We start from the raw sequence: 21,657 nt of genomic DNA, 5'->3' as shown, positions 1-21,657 counted from the left end.
GGAACGGGACTTTGAAACACTTCGTTTGTTGACACTATCACCGTTTACTGCAGAACGCTTCTCGCTTCCCGATTTGCGACCCCGCGAATCCGAACGTGAACGCCTGTCTCGAGATTTGGAACGGGACCGCGATTTCACACTCCTTGAAAAATATAATTAAATTAAATTTCCAAACATAAGAACTAATGGGTGAAGTTTCATTTAAGGTATACTATCATAAATAAAAATGTTTATCGTAATGGTATGCTATGACAGTTTCGCAACAATCTTTGAAATATTAAAGCCTTATTTTGCAAGATTTCGTAATTTTAATAGCAGGAGGCATAAACATAGTCACTATAGTTTTTTAATTGAATTATTATAAGCGCACACGTACCGAGAGCGGCTTCTTGATGCACTTCTGCGTCTCGGAGATCGACTCTTGGAACGCGAATAACTTCTGGATCTTCTTCTTTTGTGTGAGCGTGATCTTGATCGAGAACGAGAGTTCGATCGCCGACTTCTACGTCTATCACTTCTGAAAATATTCATCAATGTCAGACATTGTGACCATGAAATACTTGTTAGTTGTTTACTTAATACGAAATTATTAAAACTGTTGCATTGGATAAAACCACTTTAGGTGAAAAATTCTTATTTAAAGTTTTGCATTTCTCATTGCATAAGTGCTTAATTGCCTTGGGAGCAAAGTAATGATATAGGAAATAAATATTTTAAATTACAAAAAGTATGTTGTTCAACTTAATGAATATATCTATTTCTATTCAGGAGTAAGCCAGTCAGCAGTCTCAAGTTTCTCAATCATCGGAGAGAATCTCTAGTTCTCCAAAAGAGTCTCCAATCTCAATATCGCAGATCTCAAATTCTATACCCTGAATGACATTAGGGCAAGCCTGTCAGTGTTTTGTTTCTTTTGTTAATGTCAAAGGCAAAGTCAAATTTTTGCAAAATTATTACCTACAGTATTTTTCTTAAAATCATACTATACACGATGCAACTTTCTAAATATATTTTCAACAGTTATTAAGCAGCAAGAACCACATTTAATTTTAGATGCACCTATTTTAATTTTACATGTTGAGCAAAATGGTCTACTTTCTACTATTAAAGGATAGAAAGTTTGCAAAAAAATGTTTATAACTTTTTTAACAATTACTGGTATAATTATTATTCGAAATACCGTTTAGCAAAGAACATTTACATTTATATGTCATAAAACTATCATACCCTCCTCGTGAATTCCTCCTATGATAAAGGTCACAGTCATATGCATAGTGGCCAGTTTCTCCACAGTTATAGCAGCGGTCATTAGGATGAAAGGATCTCCTGGAACCCCTATCACGCTCCCTGCCTCGTTCACCAAATTCCCGTCCTCCTCTTGGGCCACCATGGGACCATTCAACACGGATGCGTCGACCATGCAACTCTCTAAAAAGGAATACATATACAATATATAAATTCTAAAGTAGACAAAAAAAGCTTTAATGCGATATACAATAAAATAAGCTCTTTGGGTACTTATTTATTTTCTCCAACTTTGCACCAGAAGAGCTTCTTTTAAGTATACTATGCCTAGTAGCAGCATATTTATCTAACAAAGTATCTTCAGAATTTTGTATAAAGGTGTATCTTGTAAAGCAGGGAATATCCGACATGTGTTAAAATGCTACTTGCCACAAGCCCGAGGTAAGGTATTTAAATAACTTTTTTGGTGCTATCCTATTATGTTGTGGCTCCATGTTAGTCTCTTAATAAAAAAGTGCTATGGATATAATGCATTTACCAACTTACTAATAACTTTGTATACCACACAAATAGAAAATTCAAAAATACATAAAAAAATGCAAAACAAATTTATGCCTTAACATGAGGCAATAGAATAAGTAATATTGCTGTTTTCGGTCAAACCTATACATGCAATTTTTTTCACAAGGATTCTTAAATTGCTCAACTATTTATATAGAGTAGAAATTTCTTAATATTAATATGGTAAACAATTCGTATGCCATTTAGCCAACAGGTGTATGGTTGCACGTAAACCATTGTTTACGTCTGTGTATGCAGGGTTGGGCTTAAGCACTCGCCCACTCGCCAATGCGAGTGCAAGTCACTCCGGACGAGTGCTGATTGACACCCACACGCACGACTGGCGAGAAATTTTGCACCACTTCTTACCGAAATATTACTTAGCGCGGGTTATTTTGTTAACCACTAAGGAGCAAATACATTCAACACTGCACACATAATAAGGTTAATCGGAGTCACCTTTGAAGCTCTTAATAAAGATTCTTTGTCCCGTTGTATGATCATAATAAAGACTCATTGTCTCGTTTAAAAAATCGTTTACCAGTAAACAATCAAAGACGTTATTGCTGCAGTGGTAAATAGTTATAAAGTTTATTGTTTAACTTGAACGTTGTTAATTTTTAAATGTTTAAGCCAGTCGTTGACGCCTTTGGAAAAGTTTACTTTACCTGCGATGTACCCAGCGATAAAAAGTTTACTTTTCTGAATTGTTTGTTAAGAAAACAATAAGCAATTGCTGCAGTTCTTGGTAACAATAAGTTTGAATGCAAATGTATAATATTGTTTGTAAGCAGTGATTTTTAAGATGTTTTGAGGGACCGGAATGGCCTACTGAGCACTACGGTATTTTAAAATATCGTAACTACAGCTGAGAATCAGCAATAAGTCTCTGTAAGTATATTGTTGCGATCTCTTAAGTTCATAACGGACAACCAAGCCAAAGATTAAAAAATACTTGTCTGTAAATATTTTATATCGCGATTATGTTTAGATACAAATCGAAACCATTGCGGCCGCCCTTGGAAAATTGAAACAACCCACGTCGCACAGCACAGAACCTTTGGTATATGGTTGTTAACTGTGCGAAAGAATGGTTTAGTTGTAAATTTATAATTATTTTGTGATTACTTGCTGTTCAACCAGTAACTATATAGTGTTAGGCAAAATGTGGCGTTTTGTTTGTGAAGCAAAGCAACCTGCGGTGAAACGTCCTTTAAGCACAGAAAAACCTGAATACGAAAAAAAGAGCGCAAGCATTTAAAAACAAGGGAAAACAGGCAGGCAGTGGCTACTAAATTGTTAGTGTTCTTTTTTTCATTAAAGACTGTACAAAATATCTCGGCTAAAAACATTGTTTTAAGAGTAAACTGCTTATGGGTCATTAATTTGTTTATCCATGTAGGGAAATAAACGATCAGAATTTTATAAAAACTAATGTTTACATATAGAAACCATAAGACAGGTTAACGACAACCCAAGAAATGACCGCGATAGGGCAGTTATTTGTAGACAGCGTGCCAACAAATTTGGCGAGTGTTATTTCATCTGGGCGAGTGCTGATTGATAGCCGCTCGCCACGCTGGCGAGTGTAATTTTTTTCTTAGGAACAACCCTGGTATGGTCGCACGTAAACCATTGTTTAAGTTTATATATATATATATTGCTATTTCCCAAGTTTGGAATGCACAATTTAGCTTACATATATAAAGTAGTCTTATTTTTAAGGCTCCAGTGTTATCATGGCATTACTCATTTAAAAAAAACATTTGTGTGATCATTCAATTCTTGTCAGCTGAATCTTTATTATTTTGTGTAAAATATCACTAAGAAAATATGTAATGTACTTCATATTGTTTTATTAAGGTAAGTGTTGATTAACACAAGGTTGTGTGAAAATCTAATGTCCATAATAAAATTGGTCTTTATGCACTTTATATGCAAAAAAGGTATTTTTTTTCAACTTGGGCAGTTATGAATTTGTAAATGAAGCACCAATTCCGAATTGAAATCAAACTTGAATGATGACTCTTTTGAACAGAGTGCAAGATTTTTTGAATTGTCCTCAATAGGTTAAATCGGTTAAATGTGAACCTGTTAGGTCGACTTTTAGAGGTAACTATGACTGAATATAAATATTCAAGTATATAGGTATTAATATTTTTACTAGTGTGCGCTGGATATATGAAGCAAGCACAAGGATTATGTTAAATATTCACAGGCATAACTTTGGGGCATTAAATTCTAAAAAGTTTAAAACGCGAGGTCTATATCCCCCATGCATGAGCATTGAGCAGTGTGGCCAAGGTCGTAAGTTTTAATATTTGCCACATAAACAATAACTTAACTGGAGTATTTTTATTTCTATGAGCTAGAAAATGACTTGAGTCATTTAGACAAATGACTTGACTTGGACTTTAGGCATTGCATCAAATAACTTAAATTAAGTGTTTTTTAATTTGAATACAATGAAACATACCTCCCATCCAAACCCTTTATCGCATCTTCTGCATCGCGATAATCATCAAATTCTACATAAGCAAAGCCAGGTGGGCTTTTGGCTACCCAGACATTTGCTAGTCGCCCATAATATTCAAACTCATACTCCAGATCTCCTCTGGTTGTGCTGGAAGAAAGATTGCCGACGTACACCTTTGTATCACGATGGGACATATTGATTTACCCTGTTTTTAATTGCAAGAAATCACAGGAATCTGCCAAACAATAATTACCGGAAGACTTTAAGAGGAAGATGAATTCAGGTCAGTTTTTTAATATATATGTGTTATAATACACCAAACGCATGAAGTTTTATGTTATAGCCCAGGTTGGTCCAAGGTTGACAGAATGGTGGGCCACAATATTTTTTGCGTATTGTTTGTAGACCAGGGCTGCGGACTCGGGAGAGGGATATTGCATATATAGTTTGCATCTGATGAATAAAATTTAGCGGTTAAAGGCTCTGGACTATTTGGCATTTGCTTGCTTGTACCATACAGCAAGAAGTTTAAAACCAACAGTGCAGCACACTAAAATCGTACAGGTTGAATAGCAGAGAGTGGAAAATTGTCCTCCCATCAGTGGATTGCTGTATGTCCACCCTATTTTGGTTACAAAACCAGACATGACACTCACCAAACACACAAAAAATCTGCGAAAATTTGGCAAATTTGTAATTTAGAGCAGTGTTTTTTCAAAGTGACACAAATACTAATATGAGCCATGTCTTCGTGTTGCATCTGTGTTTTTAAAATTCCGAAAAAATTGGTACTGCAGAGTGCGAAGCAAACACATCAAACATACCTAATTTTAAAGTTGTAACTATGGATCAAGTTCCACTGTAGTTATGTGACCATTTTATCTTTATTTAGTCTATAGCAGGGGTTGGCAACCTATGGCCCGCCGCCTCTTTGACAAACTAGGCATGATTCCATTTTAAATACTTTTTAACTATTTTAACAACTTAAGTGCAAAAAATTTTTTGAATGATCCTTTTCCATTCGATTTGTTTATGTTTTGACGCTTTCTTTTGAAATATAGATCAGCACTTCTTTACCGTTGTGCCGTGAAAGGCTGCAAAGTGCGTTACGGACAAACGGAAAACGTATTCACAAATATTGGACATATATTTTTTAGCATTTTTTTATTTTTTACTGTCAGCAATGTAGGCTAATGAAAACTTGCAAGAAATGGCGTTATACCAAAATAAAATCGCGCTCGCCATGTGTGCCCAGGAATTAAAAGGTTGACAAACACTCAACTAGATTAACTAATGTTATTGCGTTTCCTCAAAGTAGTTTTATTACACTTTTCATTAGTAGTATGGATGACGATGTGTGGAGTCGGATTTTAAATCAAACAAACGCATTTTTTTTCGCGGCCCGCGACTACAAAAAGGTTGCCGACCCCTGGTCTATAGTTTCACTATGCTGATATGCTTTGCACGCTCACTTCAAGTGTCACCCTAGGCAAATTCTATGCTGTAAATTAATTTAACCTATTGGAAGAGGCTATTTGCCGGGTAACATTAGTGCAAATTTTAAACGTCATAAAAGGGTAGAAAAACTTTGGCGCTGGTCTAATATCTTAACACAATAAACATTATTTGGGTTAGGATGTGGGTTGGCGTTTAGTTAGGTTAAACAATATTGTTAAATAAATATTAAGCACTGGTCTAAAATCCTACCACAGGGAAGATAATTTGGGTTAGTGTTTGGGTAGGTAAAGCAGCACTATGAAATAATAAAGATAATAATACTTAAAACACTAACCGACAGTCGACACCTCAACCCAAATATTGTGCGTTAATTTAATAATTGTTTCAACATTGTGGTGGAATTCTAGGTGCTCTTTCACTATTGTACGTGAAAAGTTATGCAGAAAAAAATAATAATAATATCGCATACCACAACGCATATTGTTTGGGTTAGGGTTAGCGTTTGGGTGAGGATGGGTCAAGTTATTATTAATAATAAACATAATATTACTTGACCCACCCTCACCCAAACGCTAACCCGCACCCTAACCCAAACAATATGTGTTGTGGTAAACGGCATTTGAAGAAAATTTTTTTTTTATTAATTTTTACGTACAATAGTGAAAGAGCGCCGAATTCTAAACCGGCGTCTTGGTTTTAGTTGCAAACTAATTCTACAGTCATTTATCAAACTTTGAATTTTGTACTTCGGAGACCGGCTCATTCTTCCATAAATGTAAAATGGATCGTTTACCGTACCGTACTTCGAATTTAAGTTTTGGTAAATAGCCACTTCCTAAACTATTTTAGTCGGGTTAATGGTCTCTTTCGAAACAAGCAATGTATTTTAAAATTCCATACTTTGCCCCGTGCTGCTTGGCGCGACAAATTGCATATTTAATTTCGCGTTTGGCCCCTGGAAGAAATCCAACACCGAAGCTTAGTAGACATTTATTAGTTCTAACTTCTAACCTCGTTTCGAGATTTTTCTTTCAACCTGATTAATTGTCACAATTGGATGCTCTCACGTGACAAAGATATCGTTTGAAAGCGGGAATACCAGAAAACGTACAAAAATATTTTATTGTTTGAACTTTGAATATTTGCCATTTTATATGGGTTTAAATACAATTAATTTATATCTAAGTTAAATTCATATTTATTGAAAGGAAAGAACTGTTACTCAGTTTTTGCTATATCTTGAAAAGGTGTCATCAATGTGGTCTGTAAGAATCAAAAATATGCTTTTATTATGCGATAAAGTTAAATGTAAAATATGTTTTAGTTCTGAATTAATTTTGCTTTCATTAAAAACTGATAATATATGAATTATTCCAAAGTTGACTGAGGTCAAGGGCGACACCAAGCCTATTTGTTTCGAATTTCTATGAGCCATATAATACATTTATTTTCCAACATCACAGCGAAGGATTTAGGATTAGGAGTTTGATTTTGTGTTTAAGCTTTGTAATTCAGATTGTTTCTAGACACATTTAACATTATACTGCCTGATTTTTAAAACTGGTCTAGAATTCTACCATTTTGTTTTTTTTACAGTAAAGAAACGAGTTGTGCAAATTAAAATTGTAAGGAAGAAATAAAAAAGGGAGAGTAAATATAGATCTCACCAAATAACCTATGTGTATCCTGATGCTATTTACATAGATTTATGAAATAAATCTTTTAAAATAATGCAAATATGGAAAATTAAAACTAATTCAAATCAAATAAATAATTGCGTGGCGATTCTGTCTAATAACTTGTTCCTAATATTAATAATAAATACTTGACCCATCCAAACTCTAATTAATGCTAACTAGCAACCTAACCCAAATAATGTTAGCAATATAAACACCCGGGCGAGAATGTGGTACGATTGTAGACCAGCGCAGAGTTTTTATATTTCTTTGTAGAAGTTTTTCCTTGCACAGTAGTCAGATTTTTTGGCCAATTATGATATATATAAGGATGTTTGTTATAATGCAGATCCTAACTTTTTAAAAAAAACATTGTTTTTATTTCAGTATTAATTTTTAGTATGGGTGCATGCACTTAATGTCGTGTAAGTTTATTACATTTGAAAAAATACTGCATTTGTTTGCATTAAATCTTCAAAATGCCTGTTCGTCTATGGAAATGTTTTCCAAGCTTTCGCTGCAACAGGTGGGTTACCTTTATCCAATACATATGCATGAATCCTTTCTCACTATTATTTTTACCATCTATGTATTCTACATATGCAGCAGAATATTTAGCTTTATGTTTTAAGCCCCATTTGCATGCCAAAACTTGATAAAATTGTTAAATTGATCATTGGCAGTCTGCATTTCATGGCACTTCACGCTGAGATTTTGGGTGTGCAGCACCAAACTTTGAGGTGTGCAGGTGTGCAATTAGGGTTTTATGTCCATATTAATTTTGGAATCTAGTACAACTCAACCTTTTTCAGGAATTAATGTGTGAAAGTTGCTAATAAATGTATGTGCAAGTTGCTAAAAGTGTGCACACAAATTTTTTTTCAAAGAATATTAGGTGTGTACCTGCACCAGAAAGGCGACTGCATTTATGGTGATCAGTAATCAACTACTCTTATATTTTTTAGGCAAATTGACAGCATTGACAAACGCCACTGTTCTTTAATGGTTGTACCAGATGATGTTTTGCGATACTCCCGGACACTTGAGGAGTTACTTCTAGATTCAAACCAGATCAAAGATTTGCCAAAAGTAAATTACTATTTATTAATAATAACCCTTTTTCTAAATCCATTCTTGAACTTTGAGTCATTAAGATCTCTTTATGTCAGTACACCAATATTCTGTTAAAAGTCTGCATCATAAATTCATATATTGTGGTGAACTCAGTATGTTTGTAGTACAACTGGTGTCAGATGAGTTCAAAAATGCTGATCAGTATTGAAACTCTTTATTTATTCTACAGAGTTTCTACCGCATGAACAAGCTTCGCAAACTAGGATTAAGTGATAATGAAATTCAAATTCTGGGACAAGATGTTGCACTTTTTGTTTGCTTAGTAGACTTTGACATAAGCAGGAATGGTATGTATTCACTTAAAAGTGTATCATTATTTCACAATGTTTAAATGCAAAATATGATTACCGGTATTTAGTGTGTAAAGTGTACTGTATATATATAGGAGATACTAGAAAGATAAACAAAACTGAACTTTTATTGCCCACTATTAATGATAAACATTTCAGTAGACCCACTATGTTTTTTGAAATATGCTCACTTTGTAAAACTTTTTTTTGTCAGATTTGGCTGAAATACCTGAAACAATTAAATTTTGTAAATCTTTGGAGGTGCTTGATCTTAGTGGAAATCCTCTAACCAAGTAGGTGCAATACACTATTTAATTATATATGCTACATAAAACTGGAGATTATATAAAACTTATTGCAATGTTTGGTCTAAAACTGAATTAGTTAAATCCTTAGAGGCCATGATTTAGATTAAATAATGTTAATCTGTGTTAAAAAAACCTTATTAAACATGAAAAATATATTTGTTTTCTAGTTAAACCTTTTGTGTTAAACAGTGGTTACATCTTTAATGTCATACATTTTTACATTAAGACTTCCGGATGGAATCTGTGACCTATTTAATTTAAAACACCTCAATCTTAATGACATCTCTCTCATTCGCCTTCCCCAGGATGTTGGAAAGTAAGTATTGAAAATTCAGGCTAGTCATATAAATTTATTTGTCCAATAGAAGATAAGTCAACTTCTAATTTTCCTAAATCTAAATTGGGACACAAACTGCTCTGTCTATAAACAAATCTTGACAGGTTATCTAGAAGTTGGTGTAAGTTTAGACTGTATTAGTGTTTTTAAGTGTTAGATAGAACACCAATACCTTTACAAAATTTATGTTAATTTTGTTTCGAAAGCATTCTCCAACATTTAGCTTTAAGAATTTTAATTTGTTACTTAATTGACGGCCAGTCCCAATAATAATCCTGTTCATTTTCAATGGTTTAAAGTCTGACCAAGCTGCAAACCCTGGAGTGTCGTGAAAATCTACTGCCATCAATTCCCTACAACTTGTGTGGCATTGCGGTACTAGAGCAACTCGACCTTGGCAACAATGAACTTGAGGATTTGCCAGACAGCATCAACCAACTTAAAAGCTTGCGTGAGCTCTGGCTGGATGGAAACCATCTTACTGTTTTACCAGAGGTTAGTTAAGATTCATAGTTCTATCTAATTGTGAAGCAAAGTTTTGCAAAGATCTGTTTAACCTTTTTTGGCTCACTTGAAGACAAGGGATAAGACCGGCTGAAAGGATTAAGGCAATTTAGAAAAAAAACTATTATTGATTGTTTAAATTGTGTTTTATTGTTAGAAAATGTTTGAAACTCTTGTGATTGTAACTGTGCAAGTTTAAGAACAGCCATAGTATACCATAAAATTTGTCCCTTTCAAGGTAAGTGGCTGGTCTTTCATTTATCATTAAAATGACTTTATGAAAAGATTTTCTGTCAAACAGATATTTAGCCATCCAAATATGCTTTTGTTTGTGGGGAGTTGGTATGTGTTGTATCTTTCTGGCATAACAATATTATAGAAGCACCATTATTTTTGAGAAACTCAAGTTTGTTATGATAATGATTTACTTTGTAATCTTTTGTGGTTTTACTTTGTGTATATACATATATTTATCACCTGACCCATATAACCATCTTCCTGTTGTAGTCGTAACTGCCAGGTCTACTCCAGGGTTTACTAAACTAAGGCCTGCAGGCTGGATTTGACCCGCAGAGTTCATTTTACCGGCCTGCTGCATATTTTTTATAGAAATAAACTACCGTTGACGATACAATTCCACACTAAGATTAACAAAATTCTAAACTGAAATTAACAATTTATTAAGGCTTACTACAGTTTTTGTGAAAAAAGTTTTATCGGTCTATTAAATTTTCCTATAAAGCTAAAATTGGATTATCCAATATATTATTACAGTTTATAACCATTAAAATTGGCTTATACTTAATTAGAGCATCGGAAAGCTGCACAACCTTGTATGTTTGGACATCAGTGAGAACAAACTTGAAACAGTACCAGAGAGTATTGGCAATCTGAGCTCCATCACAGACCTTACGTTGTCGCACAATTTTATCGAAGTACTTCCAGAATCAATAGGTGGGTATTTCTAAATTGTTGAAATCCAAATAATTATTTCCTCTATTTATTAACAAGTTTTGTTTACATATAGGGCAAAATATTAAAACATTTCTAAAGAAAGCAATCGGTAGTTGCAATTTTTATCCAATTACATAGTGTCAGCATTTTTTTTTTCAAAATTGTGTAAGTAGATATTTCTAATTTTGCATTTTATATGTTTTTTTTTTAATTTCTATTTTGAATATTATATGAAATTGTCGCCATCTCTTATGTTAGATGGTTAAAAGCGCTCATTTTGTTGGTTATGTCACAAATGTCTTCTACCCTTCTAGTATTTAAACATGTCCGGTAATTCCTGATTATGTGTTTTGCTGTATAACCTGTGTAGTATTTGCAGCAGCACTTTGCTGAACTGTTGTACATATTACAATAGGGTGACAGCCTGGTTGCTATCCTTCATAATGACGCAGGTTGCAATAGGTTGATTCATTATCTTGTGGATATATTTGTGATTAAACAATGACTGTTGTAATCCCAACAACTGTGTGTCTTTTTAATAACTAATGATGATAAGTTAGGCATTTCATTTTTATTTCTCCATTAGTTTAATTTTTTTTAAACAATTTCCTGCATTTTAAATATACCAGTTTTTATTATAAATCAAAAAAGAAAACTGTGAATTCCAAAATATTCTAATTTACTATTTTCTGAAGAACAACTTTTCTGAAATGTAATTTTTAAATAAACAAGATGTAGTATTTACATTCTGGAAAATATTGTAAATCAGACTAACCAAGTGTTTCCGTGTGCTTACAGGCAACCTGAAAATGTTGTCTATCCTAAAAGCTGACCAGAATCGTCTGACCAAGTTGGCACCTTCAATTGGCAAGTGCTCAAACATAACTGAGATGATGTTAACAGAAAACAATCTATCTGAGCTACCCTCTAGTATAGGCAACCTGCTTAAAATGACAACTCTGAATGTGGACCGCAATCAACTTGAGTACTTACCGGTTGAGGTAAATTTTCGATCCTAATTGTTAAAATTTTGTCAGTACTTGTATATTTTTACTGGACTTTAATTATTATCTATTTTCCTAACAGGATGTCCTAATGTTTTTAAGTGAGCCGAAATAGTAGATTAGATAATTATAAGTAATTTATTTTCTTAACAATATATAGCTGTGTTCTTAATTTAAAGCCAATGAGATGTAAAAAAATGAGATAAATTTGTTGGTGTGTTCTTAAAAAAGCAAGTAACACACCTCTGGGAACGTCATAGCACACATGGCATGGTCTCGCGGCACACCGGTTGCGGAGCGCAAGTTTAACCAAAATGCATATTTTGCAGAGACTTTTAGTATACAACAACAATGCCTTTACTTAAAATATAAATCTATCTTCTAACATCTGCATAAAATGTCTGACGTTGATACTTCACATTGCTGTACTACTGCTGTTCAAAAGTTTATAACACAAATCAATGTTTTTTGATTTCCATGACTATGTTTTTTGCACATTCAAACATAGTTGATGAACATTTAATATCAAGAGCAGTACTTGGTTGGCATGGTACTGGTTTGGAATTATTTTTAACGTTTGTTATTTTTAATAAAGCTGTTTTACATCTATCTATTTTACTGAAAACCTTTAATAAATTTTGTAGCTTGGCAACTGCGAACAGCTGAACATTCTTTCAGTTCGTGACAACATCCTTACCGCTATTCCAAGCGAACTGGCAAAAGCTCAAAACCTAAGAGTACTTGATGTGAGCGGAAATAAACTGGACCACCTTCCAATTTCACTTGCATCACTAAAGCTTAAGGGTATACCACAAACTGTTAATGTTTTAACTTATATTTATACCTAATTTAACTTTCTAGAAATTTGGTAATGTAAGCAACTGCTTTTTGTTAGACTATAATATAACCTCGAAACACTTTTGTTGAAATGCACAAAAATACCATAAATATGTATTGTGTAAATTGCTGGCACATCTATAATATATTATATATAGGTAGTTTTGCTTAATATTTTTAAACATTCTAGCAGTTCTGTAAAATATGTAGAACTGTGTTGTTTATTATAGCATTATGGCTTTCTGAAAATCAATCACAATCCCTTCTCAAGTTTCAAACAGAAGACCGGGGTCCCATGGGTGAAGTCCTAACTTGCTTCCTTTTGCCCCAGCAACCCTCACACAGCATGGGTAAATTTCTTCACACTTATAATATACCTAGAATAATAAAAATAATTTATTTTCTATGGAAATTTTAATTAAACATTTATAAGAATAAAACATTTTTTTTGTTTTGTTTAATAATTTTAATATTTCTGGTTGTAATAAACAAGCTCTGAATTCATATAATTTGAATCACGAATTCATTTTACATTTGATTGTCTGTAGAAGCATTTTTACAACAGCGTTTTAATTGCATATTATAACGAACATTTTTTTATAATTTTAATTGCCGTTTTAAAAAGAGACATGTGGTGGTTAAGTCGTTTGGTTTTGGTTTATAAGACATAGCAAGTAATTAAGTAAATAAGATCTTTGAATTATAAATTTCCAACTATTGTCGTAATATGTTAGCCAAATAAAGAAGGGTAATAATTAATTAATCATTAACTTGTTTATTTCCAAGTGTGTAATATGGTTGTTGCAAGTGTCCGTTTATGTAATAATTTAAAAATTGTAAATGATTAGATCACTGAATCTGAGTTGTATAATGGCAACAACTTCCAATTTGTTTTTTACCTTTTATACCAAACTTGTTAATGAATTGGATAAAGTTCAACTCAATCAACAGGTTAGAATTAATTTGTCCCTAAAGTACATGACGTCCATAAAAGGTGCGCGTGAATAAGATATTTCGACCCAACTTGGTTTCGATTTGCCCTTAAATAAGCGAAAGCACCCTCGTAAAATTCCAGTCACAAAACAATCCGTCAGGCCCGTTAATTGCTTGGCTCGTAAGTGAGAAAAAGCAGAACCGGCTGTAAATTTGAAGCTGTGTTACTCTGCCCAGTCATGCGTATCCCACGCGTTGTGGTGGGTGGGAACTGGCAAGGTGTAAGAATTGCGGCCTCGCAAAATAACATAAGGTGATGGATGTTTACTGCAGTCGTATTTTCTCTACATTGGACAAAGTATAATTGAATTTAATACCTGAAAAGATGGATACTTATATGATAATACTAATATTTGCCGTCATTATTATATGGCAATTAGGGCTTACAAGAAACAAAAGATTAAATTATTTGGTATTGTTTTGGGATTTCGATTTTTCTCCAAATTGTGTTTGATTACGACATTTCAGCCCGATTAAATTGTCACCCGCTGTCTGCGGAATTGTGAATGTGACACCACGTACCTGTTCTGCTTTGTGTTGCGAGCGTTTAGGGTTCACAACTCGCTACCATGTGCGTTTGTCATTATGTGACATAACGACTTTTTGTCCTAAATTTATTTATTTTTACCTGACAGATGGCGAAAGCCAACAGAAATAACAAATTCAATGTGATCTGCCCGCTGATTGGGATTTTTAACGGTTTGAAAAGCTATTCGTGTTTGTTAAACTCGTTTTTGATTAGTAACTTTTCATTAGTAGTTGTGTGAGCAATTAAACTGACAGCAAGACTGCAGAATTGCCCTAGGAAGTACAATGCCCCAAGTTTTAAAACAATTGTGCAAGGGTTTGAAAAAAGGCTGGTGTCCACCCGTGGAGTGCCCAAGGTCTGTCTCTAAACCAAATTGTTAACGTTTCTGTGTCATGTCAGGCATTGCACTGCATTTCAAATCGCATAGCCGCCTTTCGACCCTTAAGGATTGTATCTAACCTTGAAATACAAAATATCTCATTATTGTATTTTCCGTAACCAAAGAAAATATTTAAGTTCTTTTTTTCTCGGTTGTCTTTAGAAGGTTCTTCAAACAGTGGCCCATAACAACTTTATAATTGGCTTTAGTTTTATTGTTTTTAAAACCCCAAAATCGTTTAAATGGTGACTTTCAGCCTAAATTTAAACTTATTTAGACCTCATTTAAACGACTAACGCACTCCTGTGTTCTAAAATAAGATATTTTTTCCTAAGATTTCTTTTATATTTTTAGTTTTTTATAATTTGTATGTTTTCATTTTTATTCCTAATTTTTTCTATACATGTAATAAGTGAGATTGGTCTTTTGACTTTTTGCAAACATTTTAGTAAGATGTAGTAAGACATTTGTTGAGAAAGGCATAGCATTTTAAAGTTTTACCTGCACTTGGAAAGTTTAACGACATGCAAGTTTAACTGGTTACCTATCTCGTTATTTTCTTGCAGTAAACTTGCTTAACGGCAGCGTGGCAACCCAAGATGACCTGAGCAGCATAGGAAGGCAGCAACAGCAACAGAAGCGAATCACCTTCCACGAGGACCAACTTCCCGACATCGACACAGAGGGGGTAACTGTTTACTTTAGCCCTTATTCACACCCCTTTGATTTTGTTTGTTTTACCGTTTCTGTAATCGTAAAAAAATCATTCAGTTTTTGTTAAAATTAAAAAAAAGTTGTCACCTCTCTGTTTGTCATTGGGTAAATACAACTTAAATATCTGACAGTTTACCTTTTTTTCCCCGAAGTATCTTATTATTGTTGCAATAAAAAATAGTTATAACACAAAAACATGTACAATTTTGGACATTAATCACTTTATTGTTCATCTCCGTTTCTCTTTTGTATTAACAGCAGGGAGTGTTGCAACGCCACCTGACCCCTCACCCCAAGGAACTAAAGAAACATCAGCAAAGCGAGGTCCTACAGCGGCACCGGCAACTTGCCGAGGCTGCCAAGTCAGCTCAAGGTGAGGCAATTTGTGGTTGCCCATACGCAATTGGTTTGCCCATAAAATTTCGTTAGCCTATTGTGTGAAAAATGTTGGTTGAAGTAAAACTTGCAGCTGAAGGTCGAAAAACCGGCAGTGGCCTGTTTGCGACCCACGGTTGTGTATTTGCCAAAACGTGATCACGTTCAGCGTTGTTCTTCAATAATGCATAATGGACTAGAATTTTATACAAGGAACCCACTTACCTGTTGTCAGCTTATGGTTTTCGATGTCAAGCCAACAACCGCCAAAGCCTACTTATATTATAAATACCCTTTGTTTTGACAGCATTGTTTCCAGCGTGATCACGTTCAGTATGACAAATACGCCCAAACGCAAGTGCCGTTCGGCTTGTTACTGCAAAGAAATCCTCTATTCTGTTTTAAAATAAGCAAGACACATTTATTGTAATAAATAATTATGAGTGGATTTTTTAAGGAAATTTAGTAAACGGACTCCAGCCATAAGACCGAGTTAAAAACAACACCAACGTCAGAATAAAACACAATTCGGAATAAGGCCAAAATAGAACTAATACCTTATGGTATTAATACCGTCTAAATCGGAATAAGTTCTAAATTCGTCGGAATAAGACCTGAAAGGTCAGAATCAAGCCTAAACAACACATTAACTAACTCCAAACCCCAGCCCTAAGTACATCACCAACTCCCCTAATATTTTCAACACTAACCAATTTTCTAACCCCATCCACTACCCACCAATAACCCCAAACAGGACCAAAAATCCGGTGCCTAAACAGCGAAATTTGGCCGTTTAGGCCTTTTTCCGATGATTTTAGGACTTTTTCCGATAAATTTAGGCCGTATTCCGATGATTTTAGGACTTATTCCGATGAATTTAGGCCTTATTCCGATAAATTTAGGCCGTATTCCGATAAATTTAGGCCCTTTTTCGATGAATTTAGGCCCTATTTCGATGAATTTAAGCCTTATTCCGATGAATTTAGGACTTATTCCGACAGACTTAGGTCTTATTTAGACGATTTTGATTTTATGATATTACTGCGTATTTTACTGTTTTATGTCGTTGGTCTTAATACTATGGTTTTAGAGATGTTTTTAAGGTCTTATTATGTGTTCCCTTAGTCAACGTCGTTTTGTATGTACACTCATTTTTCAATTGTTAACAGATGAATACGTATATTTGTTTCTCCAGTGGAAGCTGCCAATAAAGACATCGACACGAACGCAGACCAACAGCCATTAGTGGAGACAAACGACCACAGCTTCTTGGAAAAAACCCAAGTGGAGAACCCTGTTCCGAAGCGTAGAGCACAGTTGATTGACCCCAAGGAAGCTGGTGGGTATCGTTCGATGGTATAGAATAGATAGACACTGGAAAAAATACAAGTCCTACTTACAGATACCGCTCCTGATTGCTTACCGTCCGGGTGGAAATTTCACATTAACTACTAAACTAGTGGTTTTCGACCATTTTGCTTGTGCGACCCCCTATTGAGTTGTCCCTAAGTTACAAGCCCCTCCTCCCAAATTAAACGAGTCTATACTGATTGAAATCTGTGATTTGTCATGTAATTAAAACAAACGTAATGGTGACGCCATAAACATCATTGGTTCACACGCCCAAATGACGTTAAAACATTTAGACGTATGTGTTCCTTGACTTTTTTTTTATTGTTTTGTTTTAGCAAATTTTACTTCGCAAACCGCAAACAACCCTTGCGACCCCAAGTTAAAAAAAACTGTACTTCCTTTATTAAAGAATTTCCATCTTTAAACGATTTTTTTACGAATTCACGCGTCGCGTTAAACAATTTCAAATTGATATGTCATATTCAACTCTTTCCGAGATTTGTTATGTTTAATAAAAAGTCCTGATAGAGTTCAACGAAAGGTAGGTTATCAAGTTATATTTTAGCTTCTAAAATGACGCGCGGCCTGAGGATTGCTACACAGTAAGTAAACTTTTGCTTCATCTGTATCACGCGTACTAAAGGTGGTTTACCTACCCACCAAAATGCCGCTAGATTTGGCTCACTTTAACCTAACTAAGTCATAAGGTTGTATCTAATTAATTCGTGCAATAACCTCTTGCTTTCGTGAAATGTGTACAAATTCGTTATTCGTACTGTTGTTTAGATGGAGAGTCGGAAAAAGCAGCTCTACTCGCAAGTGAGCAGCCAGCCGCTTTCGATAGCGAGCACAGCGCAGATGAGGTAACATACGTTTGATTATGGCCTTAAAACTAAAACTAAAATTTAAAATAATATTTGCTAGTAATATCTCTCTCTCTTTGTTAACCATATAAACTCTCGTGAAACCTATGTTCCAAAACCGCCTTGTCGCAACGCTAATGCAATTTTGTCGTTAAAACCCCTTTGGGAGGTCTAAAATTGCAACGAAATCCGATAGAAACAGTTAACCTTTAGATAGCTTTTGTTGTTCGAAACGCGTATGAATGGTTCGATATCCGATGGCACTTCTGTCGAACTTACCCCACCATCCTTTAAAATATGAAATTTCAATGATTGATTTAATTTTATGTGATTTAACTATGAATCTTTTAATAACAATCGTCAACAGTTTTATCAAAAATACTTGTGATAAGCATTTTGCGGAGTCTCTTCGGTTTACCTTTAGTTGTTGACTTGCACATGAAACTCTAATCTTAAACTTTCTTGACCAATAATTTTTCTTTTAAATAAACGGTGCTCAGCCACCTTGAGCGTTTATTGTGGACCCATCTTTTCCTATATTTTTTACCGATCGTTAAGTATTTCATATGTTTCAGAGTAATTAGTTATTGAATATGTTACTCTAAAAAAAGTCCCTATAGTTTGTTTCTCAAATGTATTGTACCTGCCTTTAGCTCAACAACTTTTCAGGATTGGTGTCAGAGACTGTTATTGCTCAATATTATTTCCTTACATTGTCTTTAAATGAAGTTAGAATGAAAATCAGCAAAGATTACCGAATGTTTAAAACGGCCCAATCGCCATACGAATATAGCTTTTGAATTGCATTTTAAAGTCAACGTTTTTAATTAGGATTTGTTCAAAACAGAAACATCCACACGAAGTTATCTACTTTTGTATGTATTTGCTCGATGCAAGTATCAGAATTTTAGTGCGGCCTTTGTGCGACGTGTTTAGATGCTAGGTCTGCTTTGAAAAATCAAATATCGAAGGTGATTACACACCGTGATTGTCATTATTATCTGATTTATGTTTAATAACCCAAACGAATCGCTTCGAAAAATTGAGAGGATCGGGTTGCTGGTGTTTATTTGACGAACTTTTCGAGACCGCTAAGAAGTTATTAACGACTGCGCAAACGAATTGTTTGGGCGATAATATATCACGTCACTTAGCTTGGTTATTACGTTGCCTTACGTTTCACCAGATCACCTCGACAAACATTGAGTGGACTCAACGAATTAATGTCTAAATGCAATTGTCAAAGGAGCATTTTAAATATTTTCGCAGAGCTATAGTGTGTCGAAAACTGGGTTCTTAGTGTTTATGTTAAACATACTGGTCTACGTTCTTAAACCTTTGCTCGCAACCTAAAGTAAAGCGAAATATACATTTATAGTTCAAATTAATAGCAGTGGAAAAGTTGTTTTTTTCGAACCTTTGAGGTTGGTAGACACAGAAATACTATAAGAAACGCTGTATCAGTAGAAAGAAATATATTTAGTCCCAGAGTTACTAAGTTTTGTGCGACTATCAGTGTACTAAGTATGATGCCACTAGTGTTACTAAGAATGCTGCCATCAGTGTAACTAAGTATGCTGCAATCAGTGTTACTAAGTATGCTGCAATCAGTTTTACTAAGTATGCTGCCATCAGTTTTGCTAAGTATGCTGCCACCAGTTCTACTGAGTATGTTGCCAACCAGTGTTACTGAGTATGCTGCCATCAGTTTTGCTAAGTATGCTGCAATCAGTTTTACTAAGTATGCTGCCATCAGTCTTACTAAGTATGCTGCCACCAGTGTTACTAAGTATGCTGCCACCAGTGTTACTAAGTATGCTGCCACCAGTGTTACTAAGTATGATGCCACCAGTGTTAATAAGTATGCTGCAATCAGTGTTACTAAGTATGCTGCAATCAGTTTTACTAAGTATGCTGCCATCAGTTTTGCTAAGTATGCTGACACCAGGTTTACTGAGTATGTTGCCACCAGTGTTACTGAGTATGCTGCAATCAGTTTTACTAAGTATGCTGCCAATCAGTTTTACTAAGTATGCTGCCATCAGTCTTACTAAGTAGGCTGCCACCAGTGTTACTGAGTATGCTTCCATCAGTTTTACTAAGTATGCTGCCACCAGTTTTACTGAGTATGCTGCCATAAGTGTTACTAAGTACGCTGCCACCAGTGTTACTAAGTATATATGCTGCAATCAGTTTTACTAAGTATGCTGCCATCAGTTTTACTAAGTATGCTGCCACCAGTGTTACTAAGTATGCTGCCATCAGTGTTACTAAGCATGCTGCCATCTGTGTTACTAAGCATGCTGCCATCTGTGTTACTAAGTATGCTGCCATCAGTGTTACTAAGCATGCTGCCATCTGTGTTACTAAGTATGCTGCCATCTGTGTTACTAAGTATGCTGCCATCAGTTTTACTGAGTATGCTGCCATCAGTGTTACTGAGTATGCTGCCACCAGTGTTACTGAGTATGCTTCCAACAGTGTTACTGAGTATGCTGCCACCAGTTTTACTAAGTATGCTGCCACCAGTTTTACTAACTATGCTGCCACCAGTTTTACTAAGTATGCTGCCACCAGTTTTACTAAGTATGCTGCCATCAGTTTTACTAAGTATTCTGCCACCAGTGTTACTAAGTATGCTGCCACCAGTGTTACTAAGTATGCTGCCACCAGTGTTACTAAGTATGCTGCCACCAGTGTTACTAAGTATGCTGCCATCAGTGTTACTAAGTATGCTGCCATCAGTTTTACTAAGTATTCTGCCACCAGTGTTACTGAGTATGCTGCCATCAGTTTTACTAAGTATGCTGCAATCAGATTTACTAAGTATGCTGCCATCAGTTTTACTAAGTATGCTGCAATCAGATTTACTAAGTATGCTGCCATCAGTTTTACTAAGTATTCTGCCACCAGTTTTACTAAGTATGCTGCCACCAGTGTTACTAAGTATGCTGCCACCAGTGTTACTAAGTATGCTGCCACCAGTGTTACTAAGTATGCTGCCATCAGTGTTACTAAGTATGCTGCCACCAGTTTTACTAAGTATGCTGCCACCAGTGTTACTAAGTATGCTGCCACCAGTGTTACTAAGTATTCTGCCATCAGTTTTACTAAGTATGCTGCCATCACTTTACTAAGTATGCTGCCACCAGTGTTACTAAGTATGCTGCCACCAGTGTTACTAAGTATGCTGCCACCAGTGTTACTAAGTATGATGCCACCAGTGTTACTAAGTATGCTGCAATCAGTGTTACTAAGTATGCTGCAATCAGTTTTACTAAGTATGCTGCCATCAGTTTTACTGAGTATGCTGACACCAGTTTTACTGAGTATGTTGCCACCAGTGTTACTGAGTATGCTGCCATCAGTTTTACTAAGTATGCTGCAATCAGTTTTACTAAGTATTCTGCCACCAGTGTTACTGAGTATGCTGCCATCAGTTTTACTAAGTATGCTGCCACCAGTTTTACTAAGTATTCTGCCACCAGTGTTACTGAGTATGCTGCCATCAGTTTTACTAAGTATGCTGCCACCAGTTTTACTAAGTATGCTGCCACCAGTTTTACTAAGTATGCTGCCACCAGTTTTACTAAGTATGCTGCCACCAGTGTTACTAAGGATGCTGCCACCAGTGTTACTAAGTATGCTGCCACCAGTGTTACTAAGT

At 35.0% G+C, this 21,657-nt stretch overlaps 2 protein-coding genes across 8 annotated transcripts in view; one reads left to right on the top strand and one right to left on the bottom strand.

The window, feature by feature from the left end:
- Positions 1 to 5,121, bottom strand: LOC146160486 (serine/arginine-rich splicing factor 7-like). 2 transcript variants are annotated; one of them, XM_083383589.1, is made up of 4 exons: positions 4,283 to 4,424; positions 1,228 to 1,428; positions 377 to 517; positions 1 to 142 (listed from the first exon to the last, which is right to left on the bottom strand). In XM_083383589.1, exons 1-4 carry the CDS (start codon positions 4,287 to 4,289, stop codon positions 135 to 137), a joined length of 357 nt encoding a protein of 118 aa, XP_083239715.1. In that variant the 5' UTR covers positions 4,290 to 4,424; the 3' UTR covers positions 1 to 134. The 2 variants fall into 2 exon arrangements, with proteins under 2 accessions (XP_083239715.1, XP_083239714.1); XM_083383588.1 differs by lacking the exons at positions 1 to 142; positions 377 to 517 and adding an exon at positions 525 to 872 and having other exon boundaries at positions 4,283 to 5,121.
- A 2,682-nt stretch (positions 5,122 to 7,803) lies between these two features.
- The window catches only part of LOC146160485 (protein scribble homolog), a 49,319-nt gene continuing 35,465 nt past the window's right edge, over positions 7,804 to 21,657 (top strand). For all 6 annotated transcript variants that reach the window (XM_083384450.1, XM_083384453.1, XM_083384452.1 and 3 more), the window contains exons 1-14: positions 7,804 to 7,942; positions 8,382 to 8,505; positions 8,720 to 8,837; positions 9,055 to 9,133; positions 9,375 to 9,464; positions 9,785 to 9,980; positions 10,799 to 10,943; positions 11,742 to 11,944; positions 12,592 to 12,751; positions 13,015 to 13,134; positions 15,252 to 15,373; positions 15,658 to 15,772; positions 16,970 to 17,113; positions 17,914 to 17,990. In XM_083384450.1, the coding sequence (XP_083240576.1) occupies positions 7,896 to 7,942; positions 8,382 to 8,505; positions 8,720 to 8,837; positions 9,055 to 9,133; positions 9,375 to 9,464; positions 9,785 to 9,980; positions 10,799 to 10,943; positions 11,742 to 11,944; positions 12,592 to 12,751; positions 13,015 to 13,134; positions 15,252 to 15,373; positions 15,658 to 15,772; positions 16,970 to 17,113; positions 17,914 to 17,990 (1,740 nt within the window). In that variant the 5' untranslated portion in view covers positions 7,804 to 7,895. The remainder of the gene's footprint in view (positions 7,943 to 8,381; positions 8,506 to 8,719; positions 8,838 to 9,054; positions 9,134 to 9,374; positions 9,465 to 9,784; positions 9,981 to 10,798; positions 10,944 to 11,741; positions 11,945 to 12,591; positions 12,752 to 13,014; positions 13,135 to 15,251; positions 15,374 to 15,657; positions 15,773 to 16,969; positions 17,114 to 17,913; positions 17,991 to 21,657) is intronic.

Source organism: Ascidiella aspersa, chromosome 3 (assembly GCF_963924565.1).
Source record: "Ascidiella aspersa chromosome 3, kaAscAspe10.2, whole genome shotgun sequence".
In the NCBI taxonomy this organism is placed as follows: Eukaryota; Metazoa; Chordata; class Ascidiacea; order Phlebobranchia; family Ascidiidae; genus Ascidiella; species Ascidiella aspersa.
The sequence above is the reverse complement of the archived record's forward strand: the minus strand, read 5'-3'. Positions and strand labels throughout refer to the sequence as shown.